Source organism: Protomyctophum parallelum, assembly GCF_964188405.1.
Source record: "Protomyctophum parallelum genome assembly, chromosome: 15".
Taxonomy (NCBI): Eukaryota; Metazoa; Chordata; class Actinopteri; order Myctophiformes; family Myctophidae; genus Protomyctophum; species Protomyctophum parallelum.
This window is the reverse complement of record NC_139710.1, coordinates 43,609,888-43,623,824: the sequence shown is the minus strand read 5'-3', so window position 1 is coordinate 43,623,824 and position 13,937 is coordinate 43,609,888. Positions and strand designations below refer to the sequence as shown.

The following is a 13,937-nucleotide window of genomic DNA, read 5'->3' as shown; positions in this document are numbered from 1 at the left end:
TAACCACATTAACCTTTTATTATTATTGTAGGCATTTATATAATATAAAATAATTTGTTAAATATAGGGCTTAAGTTGTTAAGTTTCACATTCACACCGGAGCTACTGATGTGTTTGCGCCACAGTACCTCCAGCTGTGGACCACGTTGAGCCAGTGGAGCCAGTGACGGTGGTCCAGGGCTCCTTGGTGACGTTGACCTGTGAGGCTCGCGGTGTGCCCCCTCCCTCTCTGGCATGGCTGAAGGACGGCCAGCCGCTGTCCCTGCACCGCAACCTGCTGCTGGACGGCCAGGAGACGCGTCTACAGCTGCCCGACGTGACGTCCTCGGACGCAGGGCTCTACAGCTGTGTGGCCAGCAACCAGGCTGGCAGCAGCACCAAGAGCTTCAACCTCACTGTGCTAGGTCCGTGCTTCTCAAGCCGTTTCATGTCAAGCACTCAAAAAGGAATATTTATTTGACCCCCTTTTTTCTGCAACCAAAAAAAAGAAAGACACCAATATGTGTTTAATACATTCTCTAAACAAACATAATGAGACAGACCAAGTGGTCTTAACCCTCTAAGACCCAACGTTGCTTTTTAGCAACAATTTTATTTTAATTAATTACTAATTTATTTTTCCTTTTTCTGTTCTTTTTTCACCTAAACGTCATCAGTGATGTTCATTGCAATACCATTGGTCATGATATTTGCATATAAATACCCCCCACAGAGGCTGAAATTCACACAAATTAAAAATGTCTGAACATTTTTTTAACCTAAGACTTTTGACCTTTACCCTAATAAAAGTAGGTACAATAATTGTAATATATGTTTTTCTGTGATCATTAGAATGTCTAGAACATGTTTTATTCATTATTGTGAAAGATATCCCCCAAATGTAAATTATTAATTTATTATATTATTATATAATTATTATAAACTTTTAATCAAACTTTTTTTTTTTTTTTTTTTTTAACATATTTTTTAGTCTTAGTCCTAGTAGTACAAAGTAGTAGTAAGGTTGAAATCTATTTTTTGCAAGTAGAAATTAATGCGGGTCTTAAGGGTGCAATCACACCAAACTTTAATTTTGCCTATAGCAGCGGATTCTGCCAATGCTTTTCATTGGGTGGAAATCCGTGAAAGTCAACATTTAGAATCTGCCGCATAGGCAGAATTATAGTTGTGTGAGACCGCACCCTTAGGCATGTTTTTTTAAGTGGAGTATCTGGTACTGTTAAACGTTTTTATGTGGTGAACGAGTATGTTTTGAAAATGGTTTGTCCTGTGGTTGCTGATAAAACCACATGAATTAACCAGTTGGAAATAGAACTGTAAATAGTTTACTTACCCACTAGAAGCTATAAACATTTGACACATTTTGAAAGCTAAAACTAAACTAAATACTGACTAGCTTCTTTTTTCTCTTAACTGTTTATTTTATTTCTAGAACCCCCAAAGATATCCAGCTCTGGTTTCCCAGAGGAGCTGACCATAGCAGTCAACACCCCACTGGAATTGGAGTGTTATGCTGTCGGGGTCCCCCCTCCCACGCTGAGCTGGCTCAAGGACAGCCGGCCCTTGGAGGGAACTGAAATAGTACAGGAGGATGGACGCTTTATCAGGATTAGCAAAGTGCAGGTAAATGGCAACCCTGAAAAACTTCAGAATGTCACTGTGTATGGGTCGAAAACGTAATTGCAGGATGACCTCCTTTTTTAACCACTTAAAAAAAAAAAAGTATGTGAATTGAAACATGAAGTAATAGATTATATTTTTCTTAAACACTTTCAGATTGTTTGTGAGTACATAGTACACCCTCTCTTAGGCATTACATGGCAAGCATGTAAGGATGTCAAATTTTGCCATGCTGCACTTTTGTATGAAAAAGTATAAAATAGGGCTTATCAGAAACTTATCAGAAACTTTTAAAGTGTTTTTGTGTGGGACCCACTCAAGATGATGAATGCTGTGAATGGTGTATTTTTAAAGGTGGAGGATGCAGGTCTGTACACCTGCCTGGCCAGCAGCCCAGCGGGAGAAGATGGAAGAAACCACTGGGTCCGCGTCCAAGGTGACACATTATCTTTCAACTTATCATACATAAGTAATAAAAAAGACACTTCGTGACTGCCGCTCCACCCCTGTCATTGCCGTAAATCACACAGCATTACCATCCCCCTGTGCAGCAAAATCCTGAGTATTTTTTTAACACATGTTTTTGCACAGGCTTAGATCAGCATAATCCTAAGGGCACAAACCTTAATTTGTGCCCTGCTTTACTCACAATAAATCACTCGCACTTCAAAGTTCTTACTATCGTTTGGTCGTAATGTTGACCATTTGCAATCTATCCAGTGATTTGTCATGGGTAAAATGTTACTATAATGGTTAATAGTAAATATAGTAGCACTCTTGCTTTATTGTCATCTGTACTTCTGGCATAATGTAGACATTGGGATGGCTCTGATACATTCAACAAGAACAATAAAATATACGTTAAACCCCTTCCATGCATGGCATCTGTTTAACACTGACTGACATTCTGTGCTCTGATCATTGAAAGACCTAAGCTAGACCTAAACCTACTTGTAATGTGCATGGATGGACGAGTATCACCTGCTGCTACTGGGTACAGCAGTAATGTGCTCGTATTCATTCATCCTGAATCAGCTTTCCTGATTTTTCCTGAATATAAGGGAAAAAGTATGAAAAAAAAAATTAAATCACAGATGGTAGAAATCACACAGAACAGCTTGGGAGATTCCAAAATCGTTCAGTCATCTCAGAAAAAACGATTTTGCCGAGCCTTCGTTACTTACCGGCAAATCAGTCTTGATGAGATTATCATGGATTAAATGTAAATCAATTGGGGGGACGACTAAAGTTGTGCCAGTAATGATCAAGGGTTTGTTTTTGTTCCAGCTCCACCAACTCTTGTTGGCTCTAGTGATGTGAGAACAGTGACTGTGCCAGCCAAGGGACATTTGACTCTGGAGTGCTTGGCAGACAGCGACCCTCCTCCTGAAATAGCATGGTACAAGGATGAGGTGAAACTGCAGGTATAGGCTCAGAGGACATGGAGAAAGCCAAGGATGCCAGCAATTATACACAGCATGGTCTGTCTGTCATCACGTCTGACTCACCACTCGCCACCCTCTCTCTTCCTCTTCTCTATCTTTTTTTCCAACTCCTCTGCTCTCGTTCTGCCAGCTGGGAGGTCGTGTCCAACGGCTGGCAGGGGGTCAATACCTGGAGATTCAAGATGTCAGGACTGAGGACAGTGGTCATTACAGCTGTGTGGTCACCAACATGGCCGGAAGCACCAGTCTCTTTTTCACTGTGGAGATCCTCTGTAAGTTAACCATACATAAAGTACATACTGTATGTAGTACGTACACATGTATGCGTGAATACAGTACATTCATGTATACGCACACACACAAAAACAAACGCATGCACGCACACACGCACACAGTCATGTCATGCTGGTGATGTTAATGTCACTTTGTTTTCCTGTAGTGCCTCCAGTCATAAAGGAAAGCAGCTCCGTGGTGACGGTGCACCTCGGTCACGATGCAGTTTTACCGTGTGAAGTTGAAGATCAACCTTCTCCCGCAGTCATGTGGAGAAAAGATGGCTTCCCTGTAGCTCACGATAACAACAAGTAAGTTCAAGCATCCTGCCGTTTCATCCAGCTCCAGGGCACTTTGTGTTTGTCATAATGGCAGCTGCCAGTAGCCGGCATACAGTACAGTGAGGAGACAGAACAAGTTCAACAATCTGTCTCAAGTGTTACAAATCCTTCTATTGGTTGCAGTTTGTACTTACTATACTGTATTCACTCTATTTCACAAAGATCTGTCATTTCTATTATTGTGCATTATTTGTATTGTTATTATATGTATGTATTTCAGGTACAGCACTCTATCAGAGGGCTCCCTGCGTGTACACGGGGTGCAGCTGAGTGATGCTGGCCGTTACTACTGCACCGTTTCCAATCAGGCCGGTTCCGATCACAGGGGAATGGACCTGCGGGTGTTTGGTAAATACAGCACTCAGAAATACACTTCAAGAATTGCTTTGTAACATAAGCGTTTCCTCTGAATGTTGCTGTGGTTGTTTGGCTTTGCGGTCAGTTCAGGTTTGGTTCAACAGCGCTCCTTATTTTCATGGCGCTAAAGTAATTTTATTTTTTTACTAGAACATCAGAGGAAATTTGACAACATAATTGTGTTAATTGGATTTCTCTGGCCGCAGAGAAACAAAAACCACTCTGAATAACATTTCACTGATCCAATATAATACTTGACTGTCCTGTTGAATCTGTGTTGTCTCTGTTTAGTGGGCCCTTCGATCAGCCCCGGCCCATTCAATGTGACAGTGACCACAGGGCTTAGAGCTGTGCTGAGCTGCGACGCCACCGGTATACCACCGCCTCAAGTGTCCTGGAAAAGAAATGGCACACCATTAGACATGAACCAGCAGCCTGGGGCATACAGGTGACGATGGAGAAATGCATGTAGTGTACATCGCATATCAGACATAAGTCATAAAGACGTTGAAATTGAGTTATTTGTCCCTGTTCTCTTCCGTCTAGGCTGCTTGCCTCTGGGTCTCTGGTCCTCTCCACCCCGTCCAATGACGACGAGGGTTATTTTGAGTGCACAGCTGTCAATGAAGTTGGAGAGGAGCGCAGAGTCATTGAGGTCATACTGCAAGGTGAAGGTTTATTTTTGCTCAGTTTTGTACAGTAATTTGGTTGTGGGAAATCACTTAAGCAAATAAAATGAATGAACCTCAAAGCAGCCAATCTACAAGCTCACAGCGCAATGTAGATCTGCCTATCTTTGAAGAAATGTGCCCACAATAGCCAGTCAAATCTGTTATTTTTGAAAAAATAAAAAAGAAAGTGGTTCATATTCAAAGGAACATTTTGTGGTCTTTTTTTTTTCTTCCTGTAGTGCCTCCATCCATTGAAGATGATGTCACAGCAGTCACTGCTGTGAAGATGTCTCCTGTGGTGCTGCCATGCCACGTACAGGGTCGTCCTCAGCCCACTGTCACCTGGGCCAAGGGGGGAGCCAAGCTTGGCTCCAGGGGAGGGACTTACCGTGTCCTGCCCACCGGTAAGACCGTCGCTATGTTTCTGACTGGTATGCTGATTCTGCAGTAGTACGCACTCCTCTGTAGCATAGACAGAGACGTGACTTGCATTCAGGCATCTGTTTCTATGGAAAGATATCATTGGCGATTTTCCATTTGGCATACCCTCATTACTGGCACATGACCCTCTGGAGTGTAACGCTCACGGTCAAATAATTGTCTCCCACTTTGTGAGCACAGATCTGCACAAATCAAATCACAAATTCAAAAGTAGCAGATCTACAAGCTCATAGCTATGAGCTTGTATATCTGCTAATTTTGAATAGCCAAAGAAATTAAAATGATACAGATGCTTTCCCGGTTGCCTAGAGTTTTTAATGAACTTGGTAGTTCTGCTTTTGACTTCTGTACCCCTACCTCATGGAATACCATACAGTAGTGTAGTAATCAAGCCACAGTCCAGAACATAGCTGTAGAAAACTCAATAACTTAGCAATTGGATTACATTCATATTTTATACGCAGGAGTGCTGGAAATAACTGCTGCAGTTCCAAGTCATGCTGGCAGGTACACATGCTCTGCCCGCAACCCAGCTGGGGTGGCACACAAACACATCTCTCTGACTGTGCAAGGTGAGTTCTGAATTATAATATAATATATCTAGAGGGTGAAAGTTGCTCACCAGAATTTGAAACACCCAGAAGATATACTTCCGCATTTTTCTTGATTTGAGCACCAAAATTTGGTGCCCAAATGCAGAAGACTGAGCAGACGCACTATAGGCTTTCTAACGGTAGAAGCATGCGCAGCGCAGGGGCATTTTAAAGGCAGAAGTATTGCAATTTCAGATTTGACCACCAGGCGATGGCAGCTTGACTGTTCTACCGTGGTTCTGGGGGCTTCCATACTACAGAGTCACTACAGAGTGTAATAGTCAACTTTTTACTTGCATAAAAATATCACTACCACAATGTAGAAATGCCTGGTTATTAAGTAAAAGTCCTGTATTCAAAATTGTATTTGAGTAAATGTACAAACGTGTTTCATTGCATTGTATTTGTATTATTGAAAACATTTTCAAAAATGCCAAATCAAATATAAGCTCTGTGAGGTTGTAGATATGCTATTTTTTAATTTCCGAAGTATTATATATAATATCATCATCATACTATAATTAAGTCAATGTCTGTCTGAATGTGTGTCTGTCTGTGTGTCAGAAACACCGCCGTATCTCCTCACCGCCTGCACCAATCTACTTTTCACACAGGCATTGACCATAATAATATGGAGGTCTTAACGAAGCCCTTTTTCCAATTTAACAAGTATTTTTCGTAATGAACGGCAATTACAGATATTTATGGCAATATCTCACAACGGGTAAGGGCTAGTTGGGATTAATTGGTTAATGTATGTTTTGTAATAATAATCTATATCTGCAAAGTATAAAGTGTTTAAGAATGGAAATACTCAAATCACAAAAGTACAGTACTTGACAAAATGTACTTAGTTACTTTCCACCACTGATGCGGTGCTTGTGTTAAAGCGATCTAAACATTGCATTTATCCTTGCTTGTGGTCAGAGCCCCCAGAGATTAAGCCAATGACAGAGGAAGTTGAAGTGGTGTTGCATCATGGGACTGTTCTCCACTGTGAGGCCCGTGGTTTCCCCAGACCATCCATCACATGGCAAAGAGAGGGTGTTCCCATTGCAGCAGGTGAGAGAAGAGTGTGTGTGTGTGTGTGTGTGTGTGTGTGTGTGTGTGTGTGTGTGTGTGTGTGTGTGTGTGTGTGTGTGTGTGTGTGTGTGTGTGTGTGTGTGTGTGTGTGTGTGTGTGTGTGTGTGTGTGTGTGTGTGTGTGTGTGTGTGTGTGTGTGTGTGTGTGTGTGTGTGTGTGTGTGTGTGTGTGCGTGCGTGCGTGCGTGCGTGCGTGCGTGCGTGCGTGCGTGCGCGCGCGCGCGCGCAACAGTGGTTCTCAACCTGTGGGTCAAGACCCACACGATTTTGAGGGGTCCCCAGATGATAATGAAGTAACAATTTAAGGACTTTTAAGACCTTTTTAATACCTCTAAAAGAAAGAACAGCATCAAACTACAGTAGGCTATACTATGAAAACTGGTCAAACATTGGTCAAATATAAGAAAGAGGCAAAAATGTTAAATAGCCGATCTACAAGCTCACAACGAGGCGTTGTGTGTGTGTGTGTGCCGAAAATTGCATTCCTACATTCCAAATCCTTGTCAGGGTGGGGGGTTATTTTGGTGGGTCGTGGCCTGAAAAAGGTTGAGAACCACTGCTGTACAGAGGACAGATCAATACAAAACACATTTGCACTAGATGGTAGATGCTTCTGCTGAAGAAAATGCAATCACTGCTTCTCTGTCACAGGACATCGGTTGGCTGTGCTTTCCAATGGATCCCTAAAATTCTCCCGGGTCACTCTGGGTGACGCGGGCACCTACCAGTGCCTGGCACAGAATGAAGCAGGAACAGCTGTGGGCAGGACCAAACTAGTCCTTCAAGGTAATGTGGAGGTTTACATGATCGTGTAGATTTGAAGAAAAGAATGGATGCTGAAGGGGTCGATATGAAATCCTATGATGCGTGTGGCGTGTGCTGGTTCTGTGCTGCAGCTGCTGTTTCCACTCCTGATGAACCGTCCTAGAATTCCACTGAACTACACTATGTGCATACATGTGTCTCAGAGGGACATCTAAAGAAACTAATTCCTAAATGGTGCAATTACTGTGTAATATCATAAAATAAACTAAGTTTCTGCAGAAAACCTTTTTTCCTGAACATTTGTCTGGGAGATTTGTAATGTGGTTACTCTCTGTGCTTCTCCAGTACCACCTGTGCTGAGCGTGCCTCGTCTAGAGTACACAGCCGTGCTGGGCCAGCCGGTCAGCCTGGAGTGTGCAGCCGATGGTCAGCCCCAGCCTGAGGTTACTTGGCACAAGGAGCGGAGGCCTGTGATTGAGGGGGCATCCGTACGCATCTTTGCCAATGGAACCCTGACGATCACCGTCACCCAGCGCAGTGATAGAGGCCTCTACACCTGCACTGCCAAAAACCTAGCCGGTAGAGCCAGCCAGGATATGAGGCTGATTATTCAAGGTTGGTCACTGTTGTCACAGAGCTACATAATATATAACGTTTTCTAGTTCTGCTATCCAATCATATACAAGGCGCTAAAGCATAATCTTTGTTCAACAGTGAATTTCAGTTCATTTGAACATAATTTCACTTTGAGTTTATGTTTAAAGATGGAGTGCCGTGATTTTTTTCCACCCGGAAACATGATCATCAGGTATTATTATTATATAATGAGGAACCTTTTTTTATTTTTAACGTGCAGTATTTGTAAAAATGTTTTTATGTGGACACGCCCACTAGTATACCTGGTTTGCCTGGTGGGTGGTGATGTGTGGGGATCCATCTGAACTGAAGCCGCACCCACAGCTGTTGTATGATAAAGGGGGAGGGGATGATATTGTGATGTCACTACTTCACTGTTTTTTTCATTGGCACGTTTGACTGTCGAGGTTTCAGCCTCCAGGAAGAAACCCAAAATCCAAAGGGAAGACATCATTGTACATAACAACCACACTAAGGGGTCTAATGAAGTACTGTGACCTCATAACCACATGAAAAACTGGAATAAATACAAAAATCACGGCACTCCATCTTTAAAAATCTACAGGTTCTGGCATAAGCCTTAATTGCTGACTTTATGTGACAGTTAGGATTTAGGAGTAGGAATGGGGCCCATCTGACAAGTTCTGTCAAGTAATAATAATTGATAATAACCTTTCTCTTTCAGTCCCACCTATGATTCCTGCTGGGCAGACAGAGCTGTCAGTCATCCAGGGATTCCAGGCGCTGCTTCCATGTGCCGCTCAAGGTTCCCCAGAACCCCGAGTTTCATGGGAGAAAGATGGTGCCATTGTGCCCAACCGTCCAGGCAAATTCACTGTACTGCGATCGGGAGAGCTGATCATTGAAAGAGCAGAGGTTAGAGATAATGCACTATAATACAAACCATGGATGGATGGATGGATGGATGGGTGTGAAATGTGTTGAAAGAAAACCACCTAGAAAATGATCACCCCTAATCTTTTAAGTCTATGTTCGAGTGGTTAATTTGAATGTCCCTTGTACAGCCAGGTGATAGCGGCGTCTTCACATGTGTCGCCACCAACGCCGCAGGCTCTGTGAGACAGGACATCCGGCTGTCTGTCAACATGAGGCCTGGCTTCAAGGAGCTGCCAGGTGATGCGACCCTGAACAAGGGTCAGAGTCTGGCCTTGTCTTGCCATGCTCAGGGCACACCCACCCCTGTCATCTCCTGGTCTGCAAATAATAGCCCCTACCCAGGTACTGTACATGATCTGTTATGATAACTTTAATTTCTCCCATGTTATATTAATACCAAACCTTTAACTGTTATTCCAAAGAATAGTGTTGTTTACGGTAAATCTTATATGCTCTCAAACTGGGACCCGGAGACCCTCGGGGTTCATTGATGGGGTTCCAAATGGACCCGTACAGGTCTATAACTCTGGGAGTGCATGCATTTAACCATTTGGTTCCATGTGTGGGTCTCGGTTTTATTGTATACAGGGCTGGTTAGCCTGCTAGTTTGCCTGCATAGTAAATAGTAATGCTCAAATATATGAATGTTGATAGAGGTTTGTCATGTTGGTATGTTATCACAAGGTAGATAGTTGCAACAACTCTCAGTACTACTCAACATGAACGCTGCCATGTAATAATGATTATAAATTCACATTAATATTCATTGTCTTTGTCAGGTGCCACTGTAGATGAGGCTGGCAGGAGCTCTTTGATCATTGAGAATGTCACAATGAGTGACGCTGGGACCTATATGTGCATAGCAGAGAACAGTGTGGGTTCCATACGTGCACTTTCATTTGTCCGCATCCGAGGTGAGCTGATCAGATCATCAATCTTGTACTGTTAGTCTACAGTACAAGATTGTACCAAATATAGTATTATATTGTATCAGTGAGAGGTTATGCCCCTTGACTATGAGTGGCATGATGATGATGATGATGGATAGTTTAGACTTAATGACCGTGTGTTTCCAGAGCCTCCAGTGTTGAAGGGCGAGGCCCACATGACTCACACAGTCCTCCAAGGTGCTTCTGCTGTGCTGGACTGTCCCATCCACGGAGACCCCAGCCCTGTCCTCCGCTGGCACAGAGACAGAACACCCCTCCTCCGCTCCGTGCGACTGCAAATGCTGCACAACGGCTCCCTAGTTATCTACAGCGTCACGGTAAACATAAAGTTCGCCTAGCTTCTTCTTTTTTTCTTATCTGCGTACACAGCAGTTACCCTCAGCCTTCTTTGTCTTTGTCTAAGTACAATACAATTCGGAAGGTTAAAGCTTCTTAGAAAAATTTATTTGAATGAAATAAATCATTAAGTTTACTTGGAAAATAACAGTTCAGATGAAAAATGAAAGCCTAGCAGAGCTTCATTTGCAGTCCCCTTGGGTGGCAGAACAGTGTGTGACGGTCCCTGCGGTGTCCTCACTGCCTCCAGCGTAAATCTGATTGGGGGCCGTTCAGTCAGAGAGCCTAACAGCATTAGCAGCAGAGGGAGAAAGAAAGGGAACAGAGAGCTGGATGTTCCCCGGAATCGGACGCTTGTTTTTTTTGCTGCCTGAAACCTTGTTAAGTCTCTAACTGGTGCTCTAATTGCACTCCCAGCAGTGAGGCTCTTTGACAGATGGGTGTCGGTGGCTCTCTCAAACAGTGTGAAATTCTCCCACTCTGACCATCACTGTTATCGCAAACAATCTTAATGGAATGAAACCTCAATTGCCCCTTGGAAAATGCCAAGGTTGTGTGTGCGTGTGCGTGTGCGTGTGTGTGTGTGTGTGTGTGTGTGTGTGTGTGTGCGTGCGCGCGTGCATTAAGCATCAGTGCACAAGCATGTCCTTGCTGTCGGGCAGAAACATACGTCGGAAATCTTTACTTTTCAGGAAATGGAAATAGGAACCTGCGTTCTAATGTAGTAATTATTTAGTCACCAGTTCTCGTTAATACTTTTCACCTTATTATATTAAAATGTGGCTTGTGGGTGGGTGGTGGGACATCACAAACCTAATGTTAATGGGTGCAAAGACACATGTGTGATTTATGAGGGGGTGGGGGGTACAAGGTTTTTGTCTGAGAGCAATGAGTTATTTTCATGTGATACTAATGTAGTAACATCATTAATTTGTCCCCAGGCTGGAGATGCAGGGGAGTACCAATGTGTGGCAGAGAGTGAGGCGGGGGTTGCTGAGAGGACCATCACTTTCAAAGTCCAGAGTGAGTGAGAGATGACTGCATTACAATGGAAACATGGTCAATGATTAAAGGTGTTTCGTGAATGATTCAAGGATTTCATGCATTATAATACGCTTTGGAAAAATACATTTATATAAAGGCCAATGCTCACTGTTCACTGAAGTTACAGTTTGTAATCAAAGCTCTAACCCACAGATGTTCTTGTACTTGTTTTCTCATGCCCCCATGTGTAAAGTGTCTTTGTGTCTTCATGTCTTTGTCTATTATAACACTTTCATACGTGTTTCAGCTTGATGTGTGTTTTTAAATGTTATTTTAAAATTGCAGACCTACAAACTCACAACACATCAATGCTCAAGTCGTTAATCAATCTCTCTCTATCTCTGTCTCTCTTGTTCTTATGACGCAGTCAATGGAGCTTACTCTAACTGGGAGGAGTGGGGTCCGTGCAGCAGTACCTGTGGTCGAGGTTCCCAGGAGCGAATCAGATTATGCAACAACCCGGAGCCAGCCAATGGGGGAAGGTCTTGTGATGGCCCTAGCATTGACTCCAGGTCATGTCAGGCTGGTCTCTGCCCAGGTAGGAACAAGTCTATGTGCTTCTTTTGTCACATAAAACAGGTATTTGTAGTAATATTATTGTTCCAATTTTTTATAATGACTGCCGCATGTTTGTGTCAGCTAGTCCAGGGGTTCTCAACGTTTTTTTGGCTGTGTTCCAGTGTTGAGATCAAAGTCAAGATAAGCCGGTATTTTGGGGCGTAAAGTACCTGTCCATCGATCGCAGTGCAGGGAAGCTGAGCCGGGAGGGTGATCTTTGTCCATGAGCTAGAGACTCCTATGGGCTGTGTTGAATGGGAGGATTAGGTGGAAGTGCTCCTCACTGGCAGGTGAGGTGAGCCAGTAGGGTACAATAGCAGCGACAACAGAAATGTTTGGTGAGAGTTAACTGGCATAAGGATTACATTGAACGAAAAAAAGGGGTAAAAATAATTGGCTACTAAGATAATGTAAGCTACAAATATCTTTGTGTACCAGAATCCCCATGGAAACTGAATTTACACAGACAGAGAACAAATAAGTGTGAGTCTCGACTAATAATCATCTATCACAATTGAGATTCTCATCGCTAGGATATGAGGTTTTACACATTGCTGCAGACATGTTTTATTTCCGTGCACCAGTTGAAAGATGAATACTGTATACTGAGCAGTGTTTTTGATGTCTGGTCTAAGGTGAGGCTCCGCGTAAGGCCAGAGGCAGTCTGATAGGCAAGGTGAATGACAGGGAGTTTGGTGTGTCCTTCCTGGAGGCTAACATTACAAACGATGTGGAAGAAGGTACCAGTAGTATGACGGCCCACCTGAACAACATCCCTCCTGCTATTGGTGAGTAAAGCATTACATTCATACACAATCAAAGAGCTGCTGGATAATAATTAATTGCATTTTTATAGCGAGTTTCCAAGTGCTCAAAGCGCTTTACAATGAGTCATTCATTCATACATGACCTTCCTCAGAGTAACGGCAGGGCTCCACCGGGCGCGTTCGTCTCCGTCGTGTGCGTCAAAAAACGAACCGGGGCAATGCAGTCACGCAACGCAACGCGGGCAGTGGAGTGACCCTTCATTGATTAACAAGGGAACATTCCCTGACGGTGATGGAGACGCGACGCTGACGCGCCCGTTGGAGCCCCGGTGTAAGACGCAAGGCAGAAGTTATTTGTGTCTAGAAGACCTTTTTTTAAATTTTCAATCAGTTTGTTTTTAGAAAAATCCAAAAATAGCTGATATACAAGCTCACAGGTTTAAAAGTATCCCCTTTATTAGCTCAATGTTAACAAACATGTCAGCACTTGCACAGGAAACCCAGGATCAAAGAGGGTTAGAAGAGGAAAATACATAGTGCAACTTTAACCCATTTAGACCTGAGGACGATTCTATAAAATGCCTTCTAAATCGTGACAGTTTTCTGTACCCCCATCTGAAAATATGTTGTTCCAGGGATTCCCCAGAAGCAAATATTTGAGTTAAAAATGTTCGCTCTGAAAGAATATATATTCCAAATTTGTGCCACTTTTCACGATTTTTCAAAAATAGCAGATCTACAAGCTCGTAGTTCTACTTTTTCAATAGCTAAAGTATAACATAATGCTTAAAACACCAACAGTGGTTCCCGTCCAGTGATTACATAATTGAATCAAGACATTTATAACAATGCATCTCTACAGGTATGTGTCAATGGTGTTTCAAGAGGCATACATCTCTGATGCTGTTGTGTTCCAGGTCCCTTGATGCGGTGTTTGGTGTCAGTGTTTGCTCCCATCTACTGGACCACCGCTCTGCAGAACGAAGCAACCAGGAATGGTTATTCTGTCACCCAGGGCCTATTCAGACAGGAGTCTCAGCTGGAATTTGAGACTGGTGAGCACTGCAGACCTACATAAGTTATTCTATTTATTCTACTCACTGTCCTGGTTAACAGAAATTAAATTAGGACAAATACTGGTTGGATATCATCATGCATGTT

At 43.1% G+C, this 13,937-nt stretch overlaps 1 protein-coding gene across 1 annotated transcript in view; it reads left to right on the top strand.

Moving 5' to 3' along the window:
• The window catches only part of hmcn2 (hemicentin 2), a 74,397-nt gene that overhangs the window by 46,751 nt on the left and 13,709 nt on the right, over positions 1-13,937 (top strand). The window contains exons 48-69 of the mRNA XM_083784666.1: positions 126-404; positions 1,433-1,623; positions 1,975-2,056; positions 2,908-3,044; positions 3,196-3,337; positions 3,505-3,649; positions 3,900-4,027; positions 4,328-4,484; positions 4,583-4,704; positions 4,947-5,111; positions 5,613-5,720; positions 6,669-6,803; positions 7,475-7,609; positions 7,934-8,203; positions 8,910-9,100; positions 9,250-9,463; positions 9,901-10,035; positions 10,198-10,388; positions 11,349-11,430; positions 11,819-11,989; positions 12,645-12,797; positions 13,694-13,831. Coding sequence (XP_083640792.1) covers positions 126-404; positions 1,433-1,623; positions 1,975-2,056; positions 2,908-3,044; positions 3,196-3,337; positions 3,505-3,649; positions 3,900-4,027; positions 4,328-4,484; positions 4,583-4,704; positions 4,947-5,111; positions 5,613-5,720; positions 6,669-6,803; positions 7,475-7,609; positions 7,934-8,203; positions 8,910-9,100; positions 9,250-9,463; positions 9,901-10,035; positions 10,198-10,388; positions 11,349-11,430; positions 11,819-11,989; positions 12,645-12,797; positions 13,694-13,831 — 3,471 coding nt within the window. The remainder of the gene's footprint in view (positions 1-125; positions 405-1,432; positions 1,624-1,974; positions 2,057-2,907; positions 3,045-3,195; positions 3,338-3,504; positions 3,650-3,899; positions 4,028-4,327; positions 4,485-4,582; positions 4,705-4,946; positions 5,112-5,612; positions 5,721-6,668; positions 6,804-7,474; positions 7,610-7,933; positions 8,204-8,909; positions 9,101-9,249; positions 9,464-9,900; positions 10,036-10,197; positions 10,389-11,348; positions 11,431-11,818; positions 11,990-12,644; positions 12,798-13,693; positions 13,832-13,937) is intronic.